Source organism: Adelges cooleyi, unplaced genomic scaffold (assembly GCF_023614345.1).
Source record: "Adelges cooleyi isolate 19-005CV unplaced genomic scaffold, UGA_ACOO_1.1 ACOO_flye_CR_arks_rails_tigmint_CR_PRNA_30, whole genome shotgun sequence".
Classification (NCBI taxonomy): Eukaryota; Metazoa; Arthropoda; class Insecta; order Hemiptera; family Adelgidae; genus Adelges; species Adelges cooleyi.
Window position 1 is genome coordinate 15,394,065 of NW_026095971.1, and position 18,941 is coordinate 15,413,005.

General features: G+C 27.3%; 4 protein-coding genes across 10 annotated transcripts; 2 read left to right on the forward strand and 2 right to left on the reverse strand.

The window, feature by feature from the left end:
- Nucleotides 1-2,601: 2,601 nt before the first annotated feature.
- On the forward strand, nucleotides 2,602-3,992 carry LOC126838546 (ceramide-1-phosphate transfer protein). 3 transcript variants are annotated; one of them, XM_050573049.1, is made up of 5 exons: nucleotides 2,602-2,974; nucleotides 3,040-3,239; nucleotides 3,322-3,497; nucleotides 3,605-3,756; nucleotides 3,834-3,992. In XM_050573049.1, exons 1-4 carry the CDS (start codon nucleotides 2,871-2,873, stop codon nucleotides 3,725-3,727), a joined length of 603 nt encoding a protein of 200 aa, XP_050429006.1. In that variant the 5' UTR covers nucleotides 2,602-2,870; the 3' UTR covers nucleotides 3,728-3,756; nucleotides 3,834-3,992. The 3 variants fall into 3 exon arrangements, with proteins under 3 accessions (XP_050429006.1, XP_050429007.1, XP_050429004.1); XM_050573050.1 differs by having other exon boundaries at nucleotides 3,605-3,727; XM_050573047.1 differs by having other exon boundaries at nucleotides 3,605-3,992.
- Nucleotides 3,993-4,579: 587 nt separating this feature from the next.
- On the reverse strand, nucleotides 4,580-8,164 carry LOC126838349 (NKAP family protein CG6066). The gene is made up of 4 exons (XM_050572703.1): nucleotides 7,885-8,164; nucleotides 6,937-7,036; nucleotides 6,471-6,603; nucleotides 4,580-6,401 (listed from the first exon to the last, which is right to left on the reverse strand). Exons 1-4 carry the CDS (start codon nucleotides 7,983-7,985, stop codon nucleotides 6,013-6,015), a joined length of 723 nt encoding a protein of 240 aa, XP_050428660.1. The 5' UTR covers nucleotides 7,986-8,164; the 3' UTR covers nucleotides 4,580-6,012.
- A 232-nt stretch (nucleotides 8,165-8,396) lies between these two features.
- Nucleotides 8,397-11,649, forward strand: LOC126838750 (rhodanese domain-containing protein CG4456-like). 4 transcript variants are annotated; one of them, XM_050573425.1, is made up of 5 exons: nucleotides 8,397-8,696; nucleotides 8,822-8,995; nucleotides 10,318-10,447; nucleotides 11,248-11,317; nucleotides 11,484-11,649. In XM_050573425.1, exons 1-4 carry the CDS (start codon nucleotides 8,576-8,578, stop codon nucleotides 11,315-11,317), a joined length of 495 nt encoding a protein of 164 aa, XP_050429382.1. In that variant the 5' UTR covers nucleotides 8,397-8,575; the 3' UTR covers nucleotides 11,484-11,649. The 4 variants fall into 4 exon arrangements, with proteins under 4 accessions (XP_050429382.1, XP_050429380.1, XP_050429381.1 ...); XM_050573423.1 differs by having other exon boundaries at nucleotides 8,412-8,696; nucleotides 10,285-10,447; nucleotides 11,248-11,354; XM_050573424.1 differs by having other exon boundaries at nucleotides 8,414-8,696; nucleotides 10,285-10,447; nucleotides 11,248-11,322.
- Nucleotides 11,650-12,625: 976 nt separating this feature from the next.
- On the reverse strand, nucleotides 12,626-17,909 carry LOC126838748 (NF-kappa-B-repressing factor). Of its 2 annotated transcripts, none has more exons than XM_050573420.1 (8): nucleotides 17,590-17,909; nucleotides 17,341-17,518; nucleotides 17,137-17,270; nucleotides 16,392-16,599; nucleotides 16,196-16,322; nucleotides 15,912-16,117; nucleotides 13,506-13,694; nucleotides 12,626-13,060 (listed from the first exon to the last, which is right to left on the reverse strand). In XM_050573420.1, exons 2-8 carry the CDS (start codon nucleotides 17,508-17,510, stop codon nucleotides 12,901-12,903), a joined length of 1,194 nt encoding a protein of 397 aa, XP_050429377.1. In that variant the 5' UTR covers nucleotides 17,511-17,518; nucleotides 17,590-17,909; the 3' UTR covers nucleotides 12,626-12,900. The 2 variants fall into 2 exon arrangements, with proteins under 2 accessions (XP_050429377.1, XP_050429375.1); XM_050573418.1 differs by having other exon boundaries at nucleotides 12,628-13,060; nucleotides 17,341-17,525.
- Nucleotides 17,910-18,941: the final 1,032 nt, after the last annotated feature.

Consider the following 18,941-nt stretch of genomic DNA (forward strand, 5'->3'; position numbering starts at 1 on the left):
AGCGTTCCAGTCAATCTGCCTACGAATAATTACCTCTGCCCCTAGGTATGTAACAAACAATAAACTCCATAAAGACTTAAAACTACCAACCCTCAACGAACTGGCCAAATCCCACTATTCCAAATTTTACTCTAAAGTACATTCCCATTCCAATCCTCTAATTAAAAAATTATCCTCTGTCTCACTTATTCCTAGAAGGCTAAAAAGGCAATGCCCAGGGACCTGCTTAACGCATAAATATTAATTTTTCCGGTCAGGTGGCACTGCTGAGAGCGTTCCTATTCACACATTATGTCATTATATCGTTGTCATCAGACTTGCTGATTATACATATTTTGTATAGATTGTAAATAAATAAAAAAAAAAAGTAAAAAAATATTGTGTTTAAAAAAAAATGAATTGAAAACCCCTCACAAATTAATCACTATTTATAATATTTAGTTAATTAAAAAAAATATATATTTTTAAAAAAAATGGAAATTAGTTTTCTAATAATTTAGAGTTGGTATACTTAGGTTCACTTGCAGTGAAAAAATAATTATACTACATGTGAATGCAGTGTGGTGGTAGTGCGGCGGTGGCGCGAAAGTGGTAAGCCACACGAACCGGACGTGCGTTGGTGGTGTTTTCGTTGCACACCGCACGTGGTGTGGTAAATCAAATCTAGATTTTTGAAATATGAATATTATAAGGTATTAATTATGAATGTATATTTTATATTTTTACGAGGTTTTTTAAACTTTACCCATAAAAAATTAAAAATAAATTAATGTAGGTTGCATAATGCATACTTATTATTAATAAAAAGTTATAGGCTATTCAATATAGCAATATCACATGAATCAAAGGAGTTAAGTTTGATGTATTAAAATAAAATAAAGTTATTCGACACTTGACCTTGAGACTTATTTTTACTGAGATCTGTAAGAAAATTATTTTTTCAAATTTCGTTGTATAGTGCTATATTGAAGAGCCTATAACTTCTTAGGACTCTGAAATTTGTACAAGTAATTCATATCATTTGTATAAGTTTAAGGTATTTAGAAAATCCACTCGCACACACATCAGGTGGCATGGAATGACCCAATTATATAATTGCAGGACTATTACAGTTTATTAAGAAATAATGAAAACATGTAAAACCTAAAATTAAATGTCCTATACATGTATTATACAATGATTACTTTTTGAAAGAAGAAAAAATTTTGTTGTAATAGTTATATGTATATAAATCAGCACAGTCCAAATTAAGCACAGTAAGAAATTAGCAATGGGGTCTAGTATCCACAGCTTCGCATCAAAGCGTTTTCTTGAATGTGATTTTATTATTACCTTTAAATTACAGGTCAAGAAAAACTGAATAATATACCTAAAGGCTAAACTAGTTTTATATAATTTAGCACCTGTGACAAAAGGATCTATAAATAGGTACCAACTACCAGTTTTTAATCTTGTAGCTCGTTTATAAACTAACATAATAATAACCTGTAATAATAAATAAGACCTGTGATTTAGAGGTAGTAATAAAATCACATTTAAGAAAACGCTTCGATGCGAAATCCGAATCAGTGGACCTCACTTTGGAAATTTCTTATTGTGCTGGTTCGGACTGTGCTGGCTTATACTGTAAAGTGTAATACAATGAGTTATTTTATCTCATTGTATTGTACCTTGGTGTAAGTGCAAATTTTTTACTTTTTTACTTTAGTACGATAACATTCATTTTATCGAGTAAAACAATGGCATAAGTGTAATACCTATTATTGACTGCTAGAGAGCAGTTTTGTCGTTTACCATCGTGTACAGTTACCATTACACTAAAATTTTAAATCACGTTTTCTGAAGAACAATTAAATTTGCACTTACACCATTGTTAGACCGGAGAAGCGATATATCATTGATGTAATAATCTTATAAGGACATATTACATATTGCACGTTAGTAGGTACCTGTTTGCCGCTTCATTTCTTTTGAGAGTAGCCAAAAAGCCTATTTAAATTTTATTTTCACATTTCCTTTTGCTACAATTATTATAAATCATAATATGAAATTAACAGATTTATTTATAAGTAACTCAGGTAGAGGTCGACGCTATGGTATGAAACCATTTATTTAATAATACAAAGACAAAACCATTCTAAAACTTAAAAAATATATTTGTTTAAATTATAATTGGCCTCAGCCCTCATGATGGCTTCAAAATGGTCATTGGCGAAAATCGTGATCGTAGAGACCGACGATGTACTGCAAGACTAAATAAAAAAAAAAAAGATTTCTTGATTTAGTTTAATTTAATTTTGTTTTATTATATAAAAAAAAAGAGAATATATTATAATCAAATATTACATATTGTGAGTAAAATTCTTTAATTTATACTTAAATAAAAAAATTATATTATAAATGTTTATTAACATAAGTCAGTTTTTAGTGGTCGGCATCAAAGGAGGGGATGGGTGGCTTAGATTGAGAGTGAAAAAGAGTGTATTATTCTACGCTTATTTTATTAGAAGTGCGGTGATTATGACCATTCTGTACGGTAGCATTATTTTCAAACGCTGGCAACGCTGTCATGGGCCTCGGCAGTCCGCTATCGCAAGATTCTTATCAAATATTCGAATTCTATAATATACCTACTTTATTGTGGAACTTATTATATAATTATAATTTATAAATACTAAACAATTGTAATCATTAATCAGTTGCAGTCGCAGTTTTGCCATTTACTGTCTGTACTCGTGTACTCGTTAGTATACTTGTCTATACTCGTTGCTGGCTACTTTACTCAGGCAAAGTAACTTTACGGCCTCGCTCATACCATTCTAGTCGGCAATCAAACAAAATATATTTTAGTTTCCTGCTCTGTATTAATAATGTTTAACGTATCCATCGTCCGAGCAGCTTTCCACGAAGCTATGATTCACGACGAAGACGTAGACATTAGAAATTATATAATAGCTTATAAGGAACTTTCCAAGTGAGTATCGTAACTTTGATCTGGTTCTCCCTTGTACTAAAATTCTATTGTTGGTTTTTACTTAGGTTTTGTTCTCAGCTCGGTACAATATTCAATTTTGTCGTCAAAGACATAGAAGACAAGCTCTGGCGGCTCAATGAATTGATGAGGCAAGATAATAGTAACTTTGTAACTGTTAAAGCAATGATTCTTTACGAAAGATCGAATGGCGAGTTGGCTCACAATTCAGGCTGTATTACATTATTGCGATTACATCGTGGACTAGGTATAGTTAATCAAAATAACAATATAATATGTATATCAAAATATTAGGACAATTTTGTTCTATATTCTCTTGATTTCAATAGATTTTATCGTACAATTTATGACAAAGCTGTGTCAACTAGAACCCAAGGATAGTACATCTTCATCTGCCATAGAAGCGTATGATATTACATTAGCTAAACATCATTCATGGTTGATACGCACTGGTGCACGAATGGCGATGAAATTTCTACCAAATCAAGAAACTCTTTACCACCAAGTGAGTATTTTATTATAATTCTTATTACTTAGTTTTTAATTCTGTAGTTTGCTTAGAAATTAATTAATGTATATGGTATAACCTAACTGAGTTTCTTATTATTGCAGGCAGTTGGCGAAAGCAACCACGAAACATCTAACACAATGCCGGATATGATATCTAAAGCATCATTGGTTCACCATAGAGTCAACAGACTTTTTTTAGATTATGAAATTTTGCATTTACCCTAAGTATTCAATCAATTCCCAATTGCCATTTAGTAATATCATGCAATTTGTTTAATTGCTCTGAATTATTATTAGTATAATTATTGTATTATTTTATTTCTGATTATAGCTCAATGTGTACCATTTAATAATTGGAACACAAGTCCTCGGTTGTCTCAAACTTCTACTGTGATTTTAGTGTTCTATATGAATATGTGATTATACCGAGTAATTGTGAATTCAAAAGATTCTTAACTATATTTAATATTTATCGTGATTTAAATTTTAAGGATCCTTTTTTTAATATTTTTAGTTTTTTTTTTTTTGTTTAATTATATTTAGTTTTGTGATAATTAAAAAAATTAACTTTATTTTCACAAATATTTATTTAAAAAAGTAATTAATTTAATTCTACTTAAACCTTTTATGAAATTATTTTAACCATAATTATTTTTAGCAATAGCACAACAGCTTAAACAAGTTCAACGTTTTTCTTGTATTATAAATTATCTTGTTTTTTTAATTTTTTAGATTATTGTAATTATTATGTGGGGTTTTTATTATTAAATATTCAACACTCACATTCCATTTAATGAAAACAACAAATTAATAATTAATTCTCATGAAATACATTTTTGTATGTATTTCTTTATTATGTTTCATGTTTAAAGTTTAAGTTTGAGTGGCAAAATTAAAATTTACAAATCAGCTATCGATTCTAAGCAAATTTCATATTTTATTAATATTTTATTTATTAATTAAATATAACTATAATGCATGATAAAAATTTACATATTGGTTATTTATTAAAATTGTCATTTTTCGTTACAAATGAAAAATGTAAATATTGTTCAATTTATTATTAACATGCGACAAATTATGTAGGTATGTAACAATTTTATTATTATTACAAATTACAATACTTTTTTAAGAATTGTGCGTTAAGAATTTTATATTGTAAAAAAATAACTTAATTAAATTAAAACAATATCATTAACATTAAACTACCAATTTGACAAAATTTCTCCACGGCAAGTCATATTTGTAATTATTTAAGTCTTAACACTTAACTTGGCACTGCAGCTTTAAAGATTCATACATTTGATTTGTACATTTCCAGGACCAGCTTAATAAATATTAGTTTATATAATGTTTAATAAATACAAATTGGCTTTTGCCAAGAAAAGAGAAAAAGAATAAAAATGTTAAGACTATGTAGTGATTACTGACCTAAGCTACCCAATGGTGATTACTATATACCCCATGCCAATTGTTATATTATCAACAAATCAACAAGCAGGCTTTTTTTTCTCAAAGTCCTTTTATTATTATTTTTTTTAATTACATATAAATTATACTTTAGTATAGAAAGCCATGGTAACAGATAAAAAAAAAAATTACTAGGTTTCATTTTTTAAATAACAGATAACGGATTAGATTTGCACATATTTATCCAAAACCATAAGTCAGGTATTTTTATAAATTATGATTATTATTACATTAATATTAAAATTGTAAATAATTTAAAAACAATTAAATGAATACTAGAAAAAGTTATATACAAAATTTACAATTGATAGTTAATTATTATGCATGCTATTAAATTTTAAACCCAAATGTTAAAAACAGCGTAGGACTTAAGTCAAAAATACTGTTTAACTGAACATTTAAAGTATTAGTGAAAAATTGCCTATACAATGCGCCTTTATGAATGCTAGCGTAACTAAATCATAAACATCAATTTTAAAATTCAACTTCTTTTGGTTATACTGTAAAATTGTGGTTTTTTATACACTGTAGCATTAATCAATAAACATCAGTAAATTTATTTTTAATGATATAGGTACTACTACAATTATTAAACATGGGAATTATTTATTCTATAAATTAAACCGATTATATTAAAACCGTCTAAGATTGAAAAAAATATTTTTTGGTTTTAACTTTAAACCTGATGTGTTTGTATGTTTGTGTCAATATTACCTTTAGATAAGACCATTGGATTACCAAAAGCTACAGATGAACTATTTCATGAGTGGTTCAATTAAGTTATATTTTTAAAAATTTACAAATAATTTTATTGTTTACAAGCCTCTTAATACTCAAAATAAAATTGAGATATTATTATAGTCTTCTACAAGTGTATTAATCATTGTCAGTCAAAAATAATTTTACAAAACAACAATATTGTTATGATTCACAATTGAGTCGTGCATATTTAAGGTTCTTATAAGCACATGAGATAATGAAGTTTTACATAGTATATTATTTTTTATAATATACATAACACATTTTGGATGTATTTGGATCTACTTGTTTGATGTTTTACTTTTTACCATATCTCTAAACTGAGTAAGGATTTTGTTTTCTCGTTTCTGTCTTTCTTCTTTACTAAACATAGCCAATGCTCGTTTCTCATCTGCTGAATAAATTTGATTTTCTTTTCGAATACGTACAGCTTCCATTCTTCGGTGACGACTTCCACTCATTACAAAACCAACAGATTCATAGGAAGCAATTTCATCTGAAGTCAATCCGATTTCACCACGACGTGGTATACGTTTTCCATCTTGCACATAAGCTGCCATAGCTGCACCTTCTCCGGGTAATAAGGCTCTTCCATATTCCTTTTGTGTTAAAGTAACATTTGGTTTTGGTAATGGACCAACAGTGTCATCCACGCTTAACTCTACAGTAGCTACAAAATACATACAATTCATTAAAAATTGAAAAATTGAAATATTTTTATTACAATATTCTTCCCTACCTTTTTTTTCAATCCATTCATCCAGTTCTCCGTCACTATCTGAACTACTAGAACTATCGGATGAAACTTTTTTCTTTTTTTTCTTTTTGCTTGACTCCTTATGCTTTTTGGATTTTTTAGACTTTTTAGATTTCTAAGATAATTTTTAATAAATTAAAAATGGTCACATATTGTTGTGGGAGTCACAAAAATGGTTGTAATAAGGAATGAATAAGTAAAGGACAATGACTAAGGATAGTGCTCATCACCAAAAAGATAACTGAAGCCCTAGTTAAGATAGCAAGAAGAGAGAAAGTGAGCCAGTGGAAAAAAAAAACTGATGGACTGAGTATGTGGTGATATCACTCACAAGATACAATGGACGGAAAAGCAGACCTATAGATGGGAAACTAAAGGAGAAGGAAAAAGGTCACATATTATTAATAAATTATAACTAAAAACAAATATTTGAAACACATTATAGTACCTTTGACTTTTCTTTTTGCTTTTTTCGTTTTTTATGCCATTTGACAGGATTAATCATCAAATTATTTTGATTATGAATACCATCGTTATCTGAGTCAGAACTAAAATTAAAATAATACATAATGAACATTTACTTTTTTTAGTAAGTTTTATAGCAATAATTTATGTTTGAACACTTTTAGTACCCAAAATAAAAAATTATACTTTCATATACTTGACAACTGGTCTGTATAGTGTGTAAAGAATACCCCAATAAATTTTAAACAAAATTGATTAATATTTAGAAAAATATATCACTTTTGAGGTTGTTGCTCTTGAGTTTGACTAAAAAGGGGTAAACTTTCTTAACTTTGGTTTTAGGAAGTAGCTTTTGGTGAAAAATGCTCCATTTGTTACAAAATTATTCTGGGTCCAAAGACCAACATTACAAAAACGTAATATTTTAGAATGTAAGCCATTTTTCTATATTTTACAAACAAATTGAAATAAACAATTTATTCTTTATCCATTCAGAATTGGTTGGGTGCTCAATCATTTTATTTGTTCTCATTTTATTTTAAAAGGAATAACCCCTTTAATAAAAACTTAATTTTTACTTAATAATAAATTGTTATTTTAATTATTCGACAGCATAGTGTTTATATATTTGGATACCAATATATATTATATGAATACTGATAAACATAACATTTGTTTATTTTACGAGTATAATGAGTATTATTGCCTAGAATAATTCAAAAATTCCTGTTTATAGTAAACTATATATTCAAAATAAAGAAAGATTTTGTATTATTTACTGCAGTATTTTCTTTAAAAAATTACTGACTAAGTAATTATATAAATCTATGAAGTGTAAACATTAGAAAATTAGATTCATTTGTTTAGACATAAATAAAAGTACTTGCTAATATAGTTTATTAAAATTATAAATAATTTAAAAGAATATTACTCTTTTACTGGTTGTGGAGGAGATCTCTCCCATACTTCAGACACGCCAATTAATCCAATATCTTCACGCTGCTTTCGTCTTCGTTCACTAGAACTTGACATTTTGTTTAAATTAGAACAACGGTATTTTGTAAATCATTAGTTTCAATTTTTATTGGAGGATCTTATTGATTATTATAACGTTTTTTTATTATTATTATTTTAAATCATTAATATTTTAAAATTTAAATTCCTAATATTTTACATTATGTTTACATCTCAGATAACTCATAACAGGTACGTTATGCTAAGTTTTTTCGTTATCTTTTCATATTTCTTCGTGGTTAATATGATAAGGTCAAGTTTTTACCCATAGATATATATAATAATAGATTAATAAAATAATAGATAATAGAAATTCAGTAACCTGGTATATTTAAATCATGGGCAGATAAGTATTAATTATTTTGCTATAATATAAAATAGTTTTAGTTACGTCTTAAGTACACATTTTTTTTGGTCAACAAGTTCGCAATTAAATTTAAATCAACTAAATGTTGAAATAGTTAAATCAATTAAAATCGTCATTAAATAATTTACAGCAGTAATACTATTGCTTTTAAATTCGTAATAGGTTTTTGTAATAATTTAACTACACATCATAATATATTCATATTATTTATTTTTAATAACCAAAAAAAACATTGTTAAAAATGAACAAAATAGTCATGTTAAAATGTTCACGTCATATATTTTCTCCATTTGATCTCAAAATGTTTCATTCAAACTGTATTTTAATGAACCACATGCAAAAACCTAGTAAATTACTACATAGTAAGTTGACTATTATCATAACTAATTATATAATTATTTTATTGGTAGTATAGATTAGATAAGATAATTGATTATCGAGTACTTTAAAATGTCGTCTTACAACACATACTAATTTTCTTGAACAGGTTCTAGACTGTTGGTTACACATAATATATCTACAAAGACCACGCCAATTATGAATAATATAGATTTTGACAAATTGTTAGTGCTGATTAATTTGAGTACATTAATAATTGATGTTCGTGAAAAAAAAGAATTAGCTGAAACTGGTGTATTGCCAAATAGCATAAATATACCATGTAAGTACAATTAATAAATATATTAGTGTGTTTGGCTTTATTTACTCAAATGGTTGGTTTAAATGCACTTTACCAGCACCCTTTTTTTACTATCTTTGGCTTAAATCGACTTTACCACCCCATGCCCGAATATTGTTTTTTTTTTCAATCGATTCGTTTTTCAATTTTAAAAACGATGGTGCAAAAAAAAATTAATAAGAAATAGAGAAGTCTGCCAATTTGTTAACTTCAGATTCGTAATCAGCATAAAAAGTACTACAAAATAGTTTTAAAAAAAGGTATCCGGTAAGTGCATATATGCTAAAATTTCAATGAAGATATGAAATCATCATAAAATATACACTATAGTCATAATAATGATAATTTATATTTGTTTTTAGGTTTATGAGTTTAGTGGGCATCCAATTTTCTGTCATTAAAATATACGTACACAAAATACGTTTTACTTGCTCCATGATGATTTTAGAGCAAAAATACCTAAAACAAAAGATACATGATTTTGGAGATATTGTCATATCCCTTTTTAAATATTAAACATTATATAAAAAATCACATTTTTTTCCTTTTTTTAAATAACTAACGTTAAGTATGTTATTATTTTTAATATTAAAATGACATTGTCTCCAAAACATTGTTATTTTTTGATTTTATAATAGGTGTTTTTGCTCTAAAACAACTATGGACCAAGTAAAACGCATTCTGCGTAGTTATGTTCAGGATAATTTTTTTTTAAATCGCTGTCAAAAATAAATGCTGTGGTAGTCCAAGAAATCTTTAAAACTATATATATGACCCAATATTTAAAGATATAAGGTACCAATTTATAAACAGTTATTATCTTTTCATATTAATCTGAATTTTTCTGTTGTATTTTGAAATTTAAAAAACGAACTGGATGTAATAAGTGTTTTGATAAATCCATTAGTGTCATAGTCATGTTACGAAAAGTATGTTAAGCGCTATATGCAAAATTCTAACCTGTGTTTTTGCAAAAAAAAAAACTACAGATAATGTCCTTTTGAGATTTTAAATGAAGACCATCTTATAGCCATTTTTTTTCAATATAAGTATTAAACATTGAGAGAATTAAAATGGCTACTTTTTATTCTTTTCTAATACATTTTGCTCAATTATATTTATTCCATTTTCCTACTCTTTCTACAACTGTTCCCTTGGCAAAATATACTTTTATGTTTAACTTGGTATCTCTCATTATAATGTCTAATTAGCTAGAAAACAATTATAATAATTATAAACTAATGTAAATAAACACTACTTTATGTTTTTAGTGAGTGATGTAAGTAATGCATTATTACTTCCAGCTTCAGAATTTGAAAAACTGTATAAAATTCCAAAACCAGATCCTGAGAAAAGTGAAATTGTGTTTTCATGCCTTGCAGGAGTTAGAAGTCAAAAAGCAGTTACTCTAGCTCAAAAAGTTGGATATAAAAAGTAGGTTCTATAATATAGAACCATATTCAACCATATTATGCTTAATATCATATTAACACATTTTAATTAAGGATACTCAGAGAAATCCATTCAAAATAATCAGTCTGCATAAATCTTGAAAGATAAGCACTTTTCTAAAATGCAATTCAGTTAATTTTTTCTATAAATTATGTATAGTAAAAATAGTATAGATCAATTTTTTTAGGGAGAAAATTATTGAATTATTTGAAATTCCAACCCACAAAAACTACTCTCTATGATTGAGGACCAAGTTTGTCTCGGACAAACCTAGGCATTATTTATTTATTTCTATAACAAATAATAAGTTATTTAAAAAATGAAATACATTTTTATTTATTGTCACAAAAATGTATTATAACATGTAGAACTTTTTAATATAATTTTAATTTTAAACATTCTATTATATTAAATAGTTTTAAAGTTTGTAAATAGTTATATTTAAAATGACATGGCAGGATAAACACAGAAGCACAACTACCAACAAAACGTGACTGCTTAAAGATTAAGTCAGCAATAATTTAGCACAAAACTTCTTTTTATGTAGTTTTATCACTTTAAAGTATATTACTTGCTCGAAATCATTACTCATTTGTTTGGTTGCTCTTAAGTACATTTTACTCTTGATAATTCAGACTTTTAATTCAATATGAATAGGTATTAGCTGAATCATTTGTTAGTTGTTACTAATACCACTGAGTATATAATATTCAATATATTATATTCGTTGCTATAATGTTATTTTATACATTTTAACAGAAATATTATGTTTTTAATTTTAGGGTTTACAATTACATAGGTGGTTGGAGTGAATGGGCTGAAAAAAATTTGGACACGTTAAAAAAAATATAAGTAATGTATGATTCTGCTTGTATGGAATTTAAATCTGGTAATTCTTCTTGATATATCAAATAATTAAATTTATTACACATTTTATAACTGGGGACAAAGGATTTAAGTTCCATATAATTAATTACTTTTTCTAAATTTTGTAATAATTTGAACTAATTGTCTACAGTTTTCGATCGTGTGTAATTAACCCCAATGAAGTCTACAATACACTTAGAAGTTGAGTCATTAAGAAATTATGAATTTTGATAAAAGGATATTTTTAAACTACTATTATATTTTATAGTACTGTTTTAAAGAATATATTTTATTTTGTTATAAAGTATATAATTTTACGAATGTGTTATTTTTTTTCACATGAAAATTAATTTTAATCAAATTAATATATCAAATCATTTTTTGTGATGGTTATGAATTATGATCCTTCAATACATACATATTTTGTACTTTAATTGCCATTTTTGTAGTATTGTATGCAACAGTAATCAGCATCATCCAACAATGGTGGACAGTTTTAAATTGACTTAATTAAGAGGGCGTTACCCAAGGGCCAGGCCATTTCTAAAGTTTTCATAGTAAGTAAGGTATAGGCAAAGTAAAGTAGTAAAGTATAAGCAATTTTTCGCAAAATCTTAAACTAGAATTTGACCTATAATGCATACTTATTAATACAGTAATGAGGATACTTTGTTGATTGCCATTTTTTTTGTCAGCCTATCACAGTCATTTCTATACGATAAATTACAATCTAAACTGCTTTGCGCGGGACAAGTATGTGAGGCCAGTATTAACAGTAAATATACCAAATTATCCCAATGTAATATGTATATAGAAGAACTTTATCCATGGGGTAGCGTTTAATTTGTTCGATATCTATACTTTTATAAAAAAATTAAAAAAGAAAAAAAAATGAATATTTACGAATAAATAATTTTAATTGTGTTTAAGTTACTAAAAATCTAAAAACGCTACCTCGTAGATAGTTTTTTTCTATCCATTGTAAAAATTTTATACAGCTACTCTAAATACCACCCTCGCATTCTTGTCCCCCGCAAAACCATTTTTTGTAGATTAATTACAGGTGGGTAGTGACCTCTTAATAGCAGATTTAATTTCATTTCGGAGTTAAGGTTGATTGTTGCAACATGGTAATTAAGACATAAATAACATTATCAAACTAACATCTAAAATATCTAAATCTATTAGGTATAATTATTTTTTATTTATAACAAATTTATACAATCGATTTAAAAATTATCAGTCACTAATACATTTTATTACCTTTATAATATTTCAATATAATGGAGTGTTGTCTTAATATTAATACAATTAATTTATATTACTTAAAAATAATAGCTATGATTTTTTAACTGATGAAAAATTAAATACAAATTACTTCTAAACATTTGTTTTACTAACCATTTAAACATTTATCTATGCACAAGATATGACTTACATTTCTGTGATAAAACATTTTAACTGACAAAGTTTGTAAATAGTATTTTATTATACATTAAACAATTTTTGTTGACAATTAATACCGTTAATGTAAATACAATACATTATTTTACTTATGATGATTTTGCTTAATTAATTGGAGGAATCAATATGTAATAATCATTTTCATAGTCACAATCTAATAATTCAAAAAAGATTTCTTGAGCAGTTTGTTTTTTAAAAATTTCTATATGTCTTTGTTCTCCTTTGCCATAACTTCTTGTTTTCAAACCCATATTTTGACTGAGCCTGTTACAATTATTAATTTAAATACTTATAAATAAATATATAAAGAAAAAATGTATATGACACTTGTGGTTATACATTATAAAATAAAATATTTAAATAAACCCTTAACCACAAAAAAAATACTCTATAGAATATACCTGTTTCGGCAGCAATTTTACCATCTAAAGTACGTATACGCTATAGAGTATTATTTTTGTAGTTAAGGGTTGATTAAAAATATTTTGTTATTTTATAGATACATATACGGCCGGGAGAGTGACGGTATAAATTTTATGTGCAAACAATGAGACCAAGAAAATTAAATAAAAATTTGAAAAAATTAGAGAAATATTTTTTCAATATTTGCAGTTGAATGATGGCCATCCAATGCCATGTCAAACTTAAAGACCCCCAAATGTATAAATTTATATATAGAAATTAAATAATATAATAAAGCAAACTTTACATATGTACAGCTTTCCGTTCTTCAATGGTGAATTCAGTTGAAAAAACAATTCTCTTTTTAGAACTTTTTTTGAATTCTAACAAGTGTTTCTTGATTTCTCTTTTCAAAGCAAACATTATTTTTTGTTTTGCACTTTCAGCAACATTGGTTTTATGACCAAGTCCCAAATTTTTTGGTAGTTGAACAATGCTAAAATGTTATCAAAGTACAACATAAGTGCAGCTGAAAGTTGAAACAGTGGTAATGTTGTTTTTTTCAATGAAAGTACTAAGTAGAATTAAGATTGATGTACCAGAAAAAACAAGTAAATATGAGTGTCATACATTTACAACTTTCATTGGCAATAAAAATAAAAAATATTGTTATTTTAATTTTTATAGAATTCATTCTAAGCGTTAAAACTTTTGTGGATTGATTATCAATTGAGTAAGTTTCGGATACATCCACGTCACATGTTTTATGCCGACGTATCGGACTCTTTGCAGAGTCCATCTTCAGGGCAATAGTGGTCTTAACTGTTCAAATCAGTATGGTCACGGCATTTAAACAGTCGAGACCACTATTGCCCTGAAGATGGACTCTGCAAAGAGTCCGAAACGTCGGCATAAAACATGTGACGAGGATATATCTGAAACTTACTCAATTAAGAATTCATTCTGTTACTTGTAATTTAGTGATTATAGTTTTAATTTTTTTTAATTATTAACAACAAATTTTTATACTTTTTCTAGGAAATTACTTAAATTTCTAATTTTTATACTAATACATTTATTTAGACCTTCATTAGCGCCTGATGTTTACTACTGATAATAACTTTATACCTGATAATTAATGGCGTTTACACTAAATATTTAAACATTACTATTTATACATAAAATAAAGTTAACTATATGAGAGTTGGTTAAATCAATAGAGAATCGACGGCGTTGACACATGCAGATAAATTTTGTAGCTCGACAAGATTTATTATTAACTACTTTAATTTTGTTAAGCTAACAACTACCTTCGAAAAATTATGAATAGAGTGATTCTCTTACAAGTATATAACTAATATTATTGACAAATAAGTATTTGGTGTTTATAAATTATGATTTTGTACAAAATGCATTTAATTATACAATTTTTTTTTAATTTCGTTTTAAAAATTTTGTTTTTTTAATTTTTTAAATGTAGGTATTATATTAGTTCACTTTTTCGCAAAAGGGTGCTATCAATAAGCTACAGGAGACAACTTTATTTAGACAGCAGGTCCATTCATAGTGTAACCATCAATTTTAAAATATACAGATAATCGGTTATGTACACAAGGATGGTGATTGATTTTATATGGGATTTTGCTGTTGTTGTATATTGTTATACTGTATATTGTTATATTTATAATATGGTTATTCAGATAACACTAATTAATGTGTACGCAGTGGGGACTGTTCACGGCGTACGCTAATATTGAAAATAATTACTTGTCATTGCTGTTATAGCGTTTCATAATAAACATATTTTATTAATCCTAAAGTTCAGTTGTATTCTTTAACAATTAAGTATACAACAGCTGTCAACAGAAGTAACCTCGTCATAAGTTTAAGGGCCGGTAAATGGTAAGCTATGACGAGCGAGGGTACCTCTTGACAGTGGGAATCCCACATAAACAATTTTAACGGTTGATTACTATTTCATATCAAAAATTCTTTATGTAATAATGTTTTGACAATAAAACCATTTTATAAATTTCAATTTTGATACAAGATGGGATACTCCTTAACGAATACTTATCAATATTATTGGGATACGTTATAGAGTTACAGAGTTGATATGCTGGCCAGCTGCCTAACCTAATTTTTCATGTTCACTGTTCAAAACCAGCATATACTCTTATAAAAAAATAACACACATACCATTGTGTTCAGGAGGTTCTGAGGTTTATGTGTGGAATATAACATCGGGCATAAGCCTGCCTCTGCTCGCCTTACAGGCCATCAATTCAACAGATTTTGACGTTTAGATCACTCGCCTGATGATCGTGGCCTGACCCCCAGCAACATTTTCTTATGAGGGTACGTAAAGTCAAGAAAAATTTGCAGGAGGTCAGGTCACAACACCGTGGTGGCCACGGAAATCAGGCGAGTGATGGGTGACCTAGACATCGAAATCTGCAAACGCGTCATCCGAAATTTCATAGACGTTAAATGGCCTGTAGGAGAAGCAAGGGGGGTCATATACCCAATGTTATGTTCCACATATAAACCTCAGGACCTCCTGAACACAATGGTATGTGTTATTTTTATTTTGGACGAATATTAAAAGTTATAGAATTTTCAAAATGTGGCTGCTTTCTGGAACACCCTATACTATAGGGCCTATAGAATAAATAAAATATAGTACAATGTTTTAATAAAATGTTGAACTTACTCTACTGGTTCTTGACGACCTTGACCTTCTTTTCCTAGTCCACCACCCTTCCAACCCATCATTTTAAGTAATTTATTCCCGACATTATCATCAGATAATTTTTTTTCTACATTATCATCATTAGTATTATTTGTAGTGACTACTTTTGACACATCATTAAGAAAAGCAGCCTTACTAACTTGATGTTCAGAATCTTCCACTTTTTTCTATAAATAATATACAAATATTAATATGAACAATTTGTAAAATATATTTAGTGCTATAAAATAAAAACTTGGAATTACTTTAATGGTAAAACAAGTATTTTTTAATTTTTCTAAAGCGGAGTTGCACACATTTTTTCGAGCCGTTTTCTCCGATTCACCAAAAGCGGAAGCTATTACTTTTTGCTGCATATAAAGGGTTGCTTGGCTAAAATGTAATTAAAAAACATGATTATGTTTGGAAAAAAAAGGAACTTAATAATTTTAAAATAATTACATATTTGTAGGGTTTTCTGTACTATATTTAATATCTGGCTTGGGTATTTGACAAAAGTCACAAGATCGAAATATTACTTCAAATGAATTTGAACAGTTAGCATCAAGTAGTATAAAATGTGGTAGTATGTAGTCTGGATGATAGGGTGTAATTGTTAAATTTTTGAAAGATTTTTTATTAGTGACTGACATAGAAACTTGGCGATTTCCTGCAAATAAATAAAATATCAATATGGTTTAACAATTTTTGTTTATCAGACCTCTTTTATTTTGCAAATTGTATTCTTTTTTTATCTTGAATACAATATCAAAAAATCTCTAGAGGGTCAAAAGTTATAATTGAACTTTGGAAATGCAGAAATTCATTTTAGCTATTTATGAAATTATATTTCAAAATTGATAAGCGCATAAAAAAAATAATATACCACTGAGGGAAAAATGTATAATATGCATCATGCATACACCAAGAATTGTTGTTTTACACTGGCATCGACGTACGATATCATCTGCATAGTATTTTTGCTTATTTGTTAACAATAATCTTTAAAGTTCTATTACCTATAACTTTTGAATCTGTAGATTTTTTATTACTGATTAAAAGCAACATAAAAAACACTTTAATTTAACAAAATAAATTTGAAAGGTGGTTCTGGAGTCAATTTATACCAAAAAATTATATAAATTATAATCAAAAACTAATAAATATCCTGTTTTATATAATTAACATGTTGACTCACAGCGTGTACCTTTAGCCCTAGCTTCAGCTGCATCTGAAGCAGCAACAAAGGTCCTTTGTAATTTACCCTTTCGCTTTTCCCTTAGATCATCGGCTAAACCTTCAGAAAGTTGTTCTATAAGGGCCATTGTTTTTTCTGGGTACCTTCAAAAAGTAAAACTGTGATACAAAATATTTTTGCTAATAAGCTTAGTAAATAACTTAATACACTTACTTGCATCCTAAAAACTCAACATTAAAAAAGACTTGAGCCAAACACACCAATCTATTTTCTGGAAATTTGTCTTTATGTTCAACTAAAAACTGACGTCGAAATTGCCAATGTTCTTCATATTCAAATTCGGACTTATGCTTATCGACATCCCATGTTGTATCAAAACTCATTTTAACTACTAATAGCTTAGAAATAAAAATATATAAATGGTTTTAATACTAAAACAATATTCGTTGTATAAAACCATACCTTTAAGTATATATAATGTTCAAAACAGTGCACTATAGATAATTTATCTAATTTCGTCAATTTAAAATTTTATAAAACGTTATTTCAATTTTGGCGTTTGTGTATTATAACTATGGATATAGCTTAATGACTTGTACTTTATACTTAAATTCAATTACTACGCAACCGAGTACTTACATACTATGTTTATAAAAAAGTAAAAAAACATCCCTCAATCCTCATTCACACTTAACATTTTGCATTAAACCAAGTAAATGGTAATAAATATAATTGAAAAATGAATGATGAATAATATTATCAATTATTATTTATTCCGTATATTTCGCGTTTTATACATTATAGAACTGCAATTTCTAACCTCCAAATTACAAATGTAAGCAAAATCCCTTTTTTTATTTATGCTTAAGGGGTATACACTGTAAATTTGAATTACTTTTCCATGAATCACATGTTTCTTACATTTTTTCTTTTCAGTTTTATCAAGGTTATACATTTTCAGAAATCGAAGTTACTGTCTATCATAATATATAATTCGTATTTCGCACAATGTACTAATTGTCTTCAAGAAAGGAGTACAAACGAAGTTAAATATTTGCATTTGATTTGGATTCCTAATTAAAGGTAATTACCAAAAACCATTGAACATTTTAAACTATTTATATTAGTACCCAATTATTTAATTTAATATTTAAGTATGTAATAGTTTTTTTGTCAAATCAACAGAAAAAATAAGGTAAATCATGACTAATGCTGAAACTAACATTAATTAATTATTGTCCAAATCCGATTACTTTTTGTTGAAAGTTGTCTTTAATTTAAAATTTGTAATTTGATGTTTTTACTGTGCTAGTTGTACACCTTAACCCTTGCATCGCATCGGCAACAGTGTAGTCAGAGACTGTCAATCCATCCTAGTTTTTTTAATAAAAGGCACTATGCGAAAACTATTATTATAATATATGGTATAAGTAATGTAGCTATTAAATAATTTTCAATTTTTAGAGCCATCTTCTTTATAATATTTCTAGAACACTGGTAGGGTTAGAAGCTTATTCCGAAAGTAAATAGCAGGGTCGTGTTATATCTAAGCATACTTGAATACCAAGTAACATTTAGATAAATGGGAAATATATGGGTTGCTTATTTAGGTTCTTAGTGTAACCCTTAATATTCTGCCCATGTTATTCATTTTTCAGGTGATTTTTATAAAGATATGACAGATATACAACAGTATATTTTTACACTCATAGCAAGTGTGTATAATGTATATTTGTCTGTGTAGTCACATAAAATAAATAATTATCAAGTTGACTTTTTTGTTTTAATAAATATAAGTGGAAAATGATTTACTT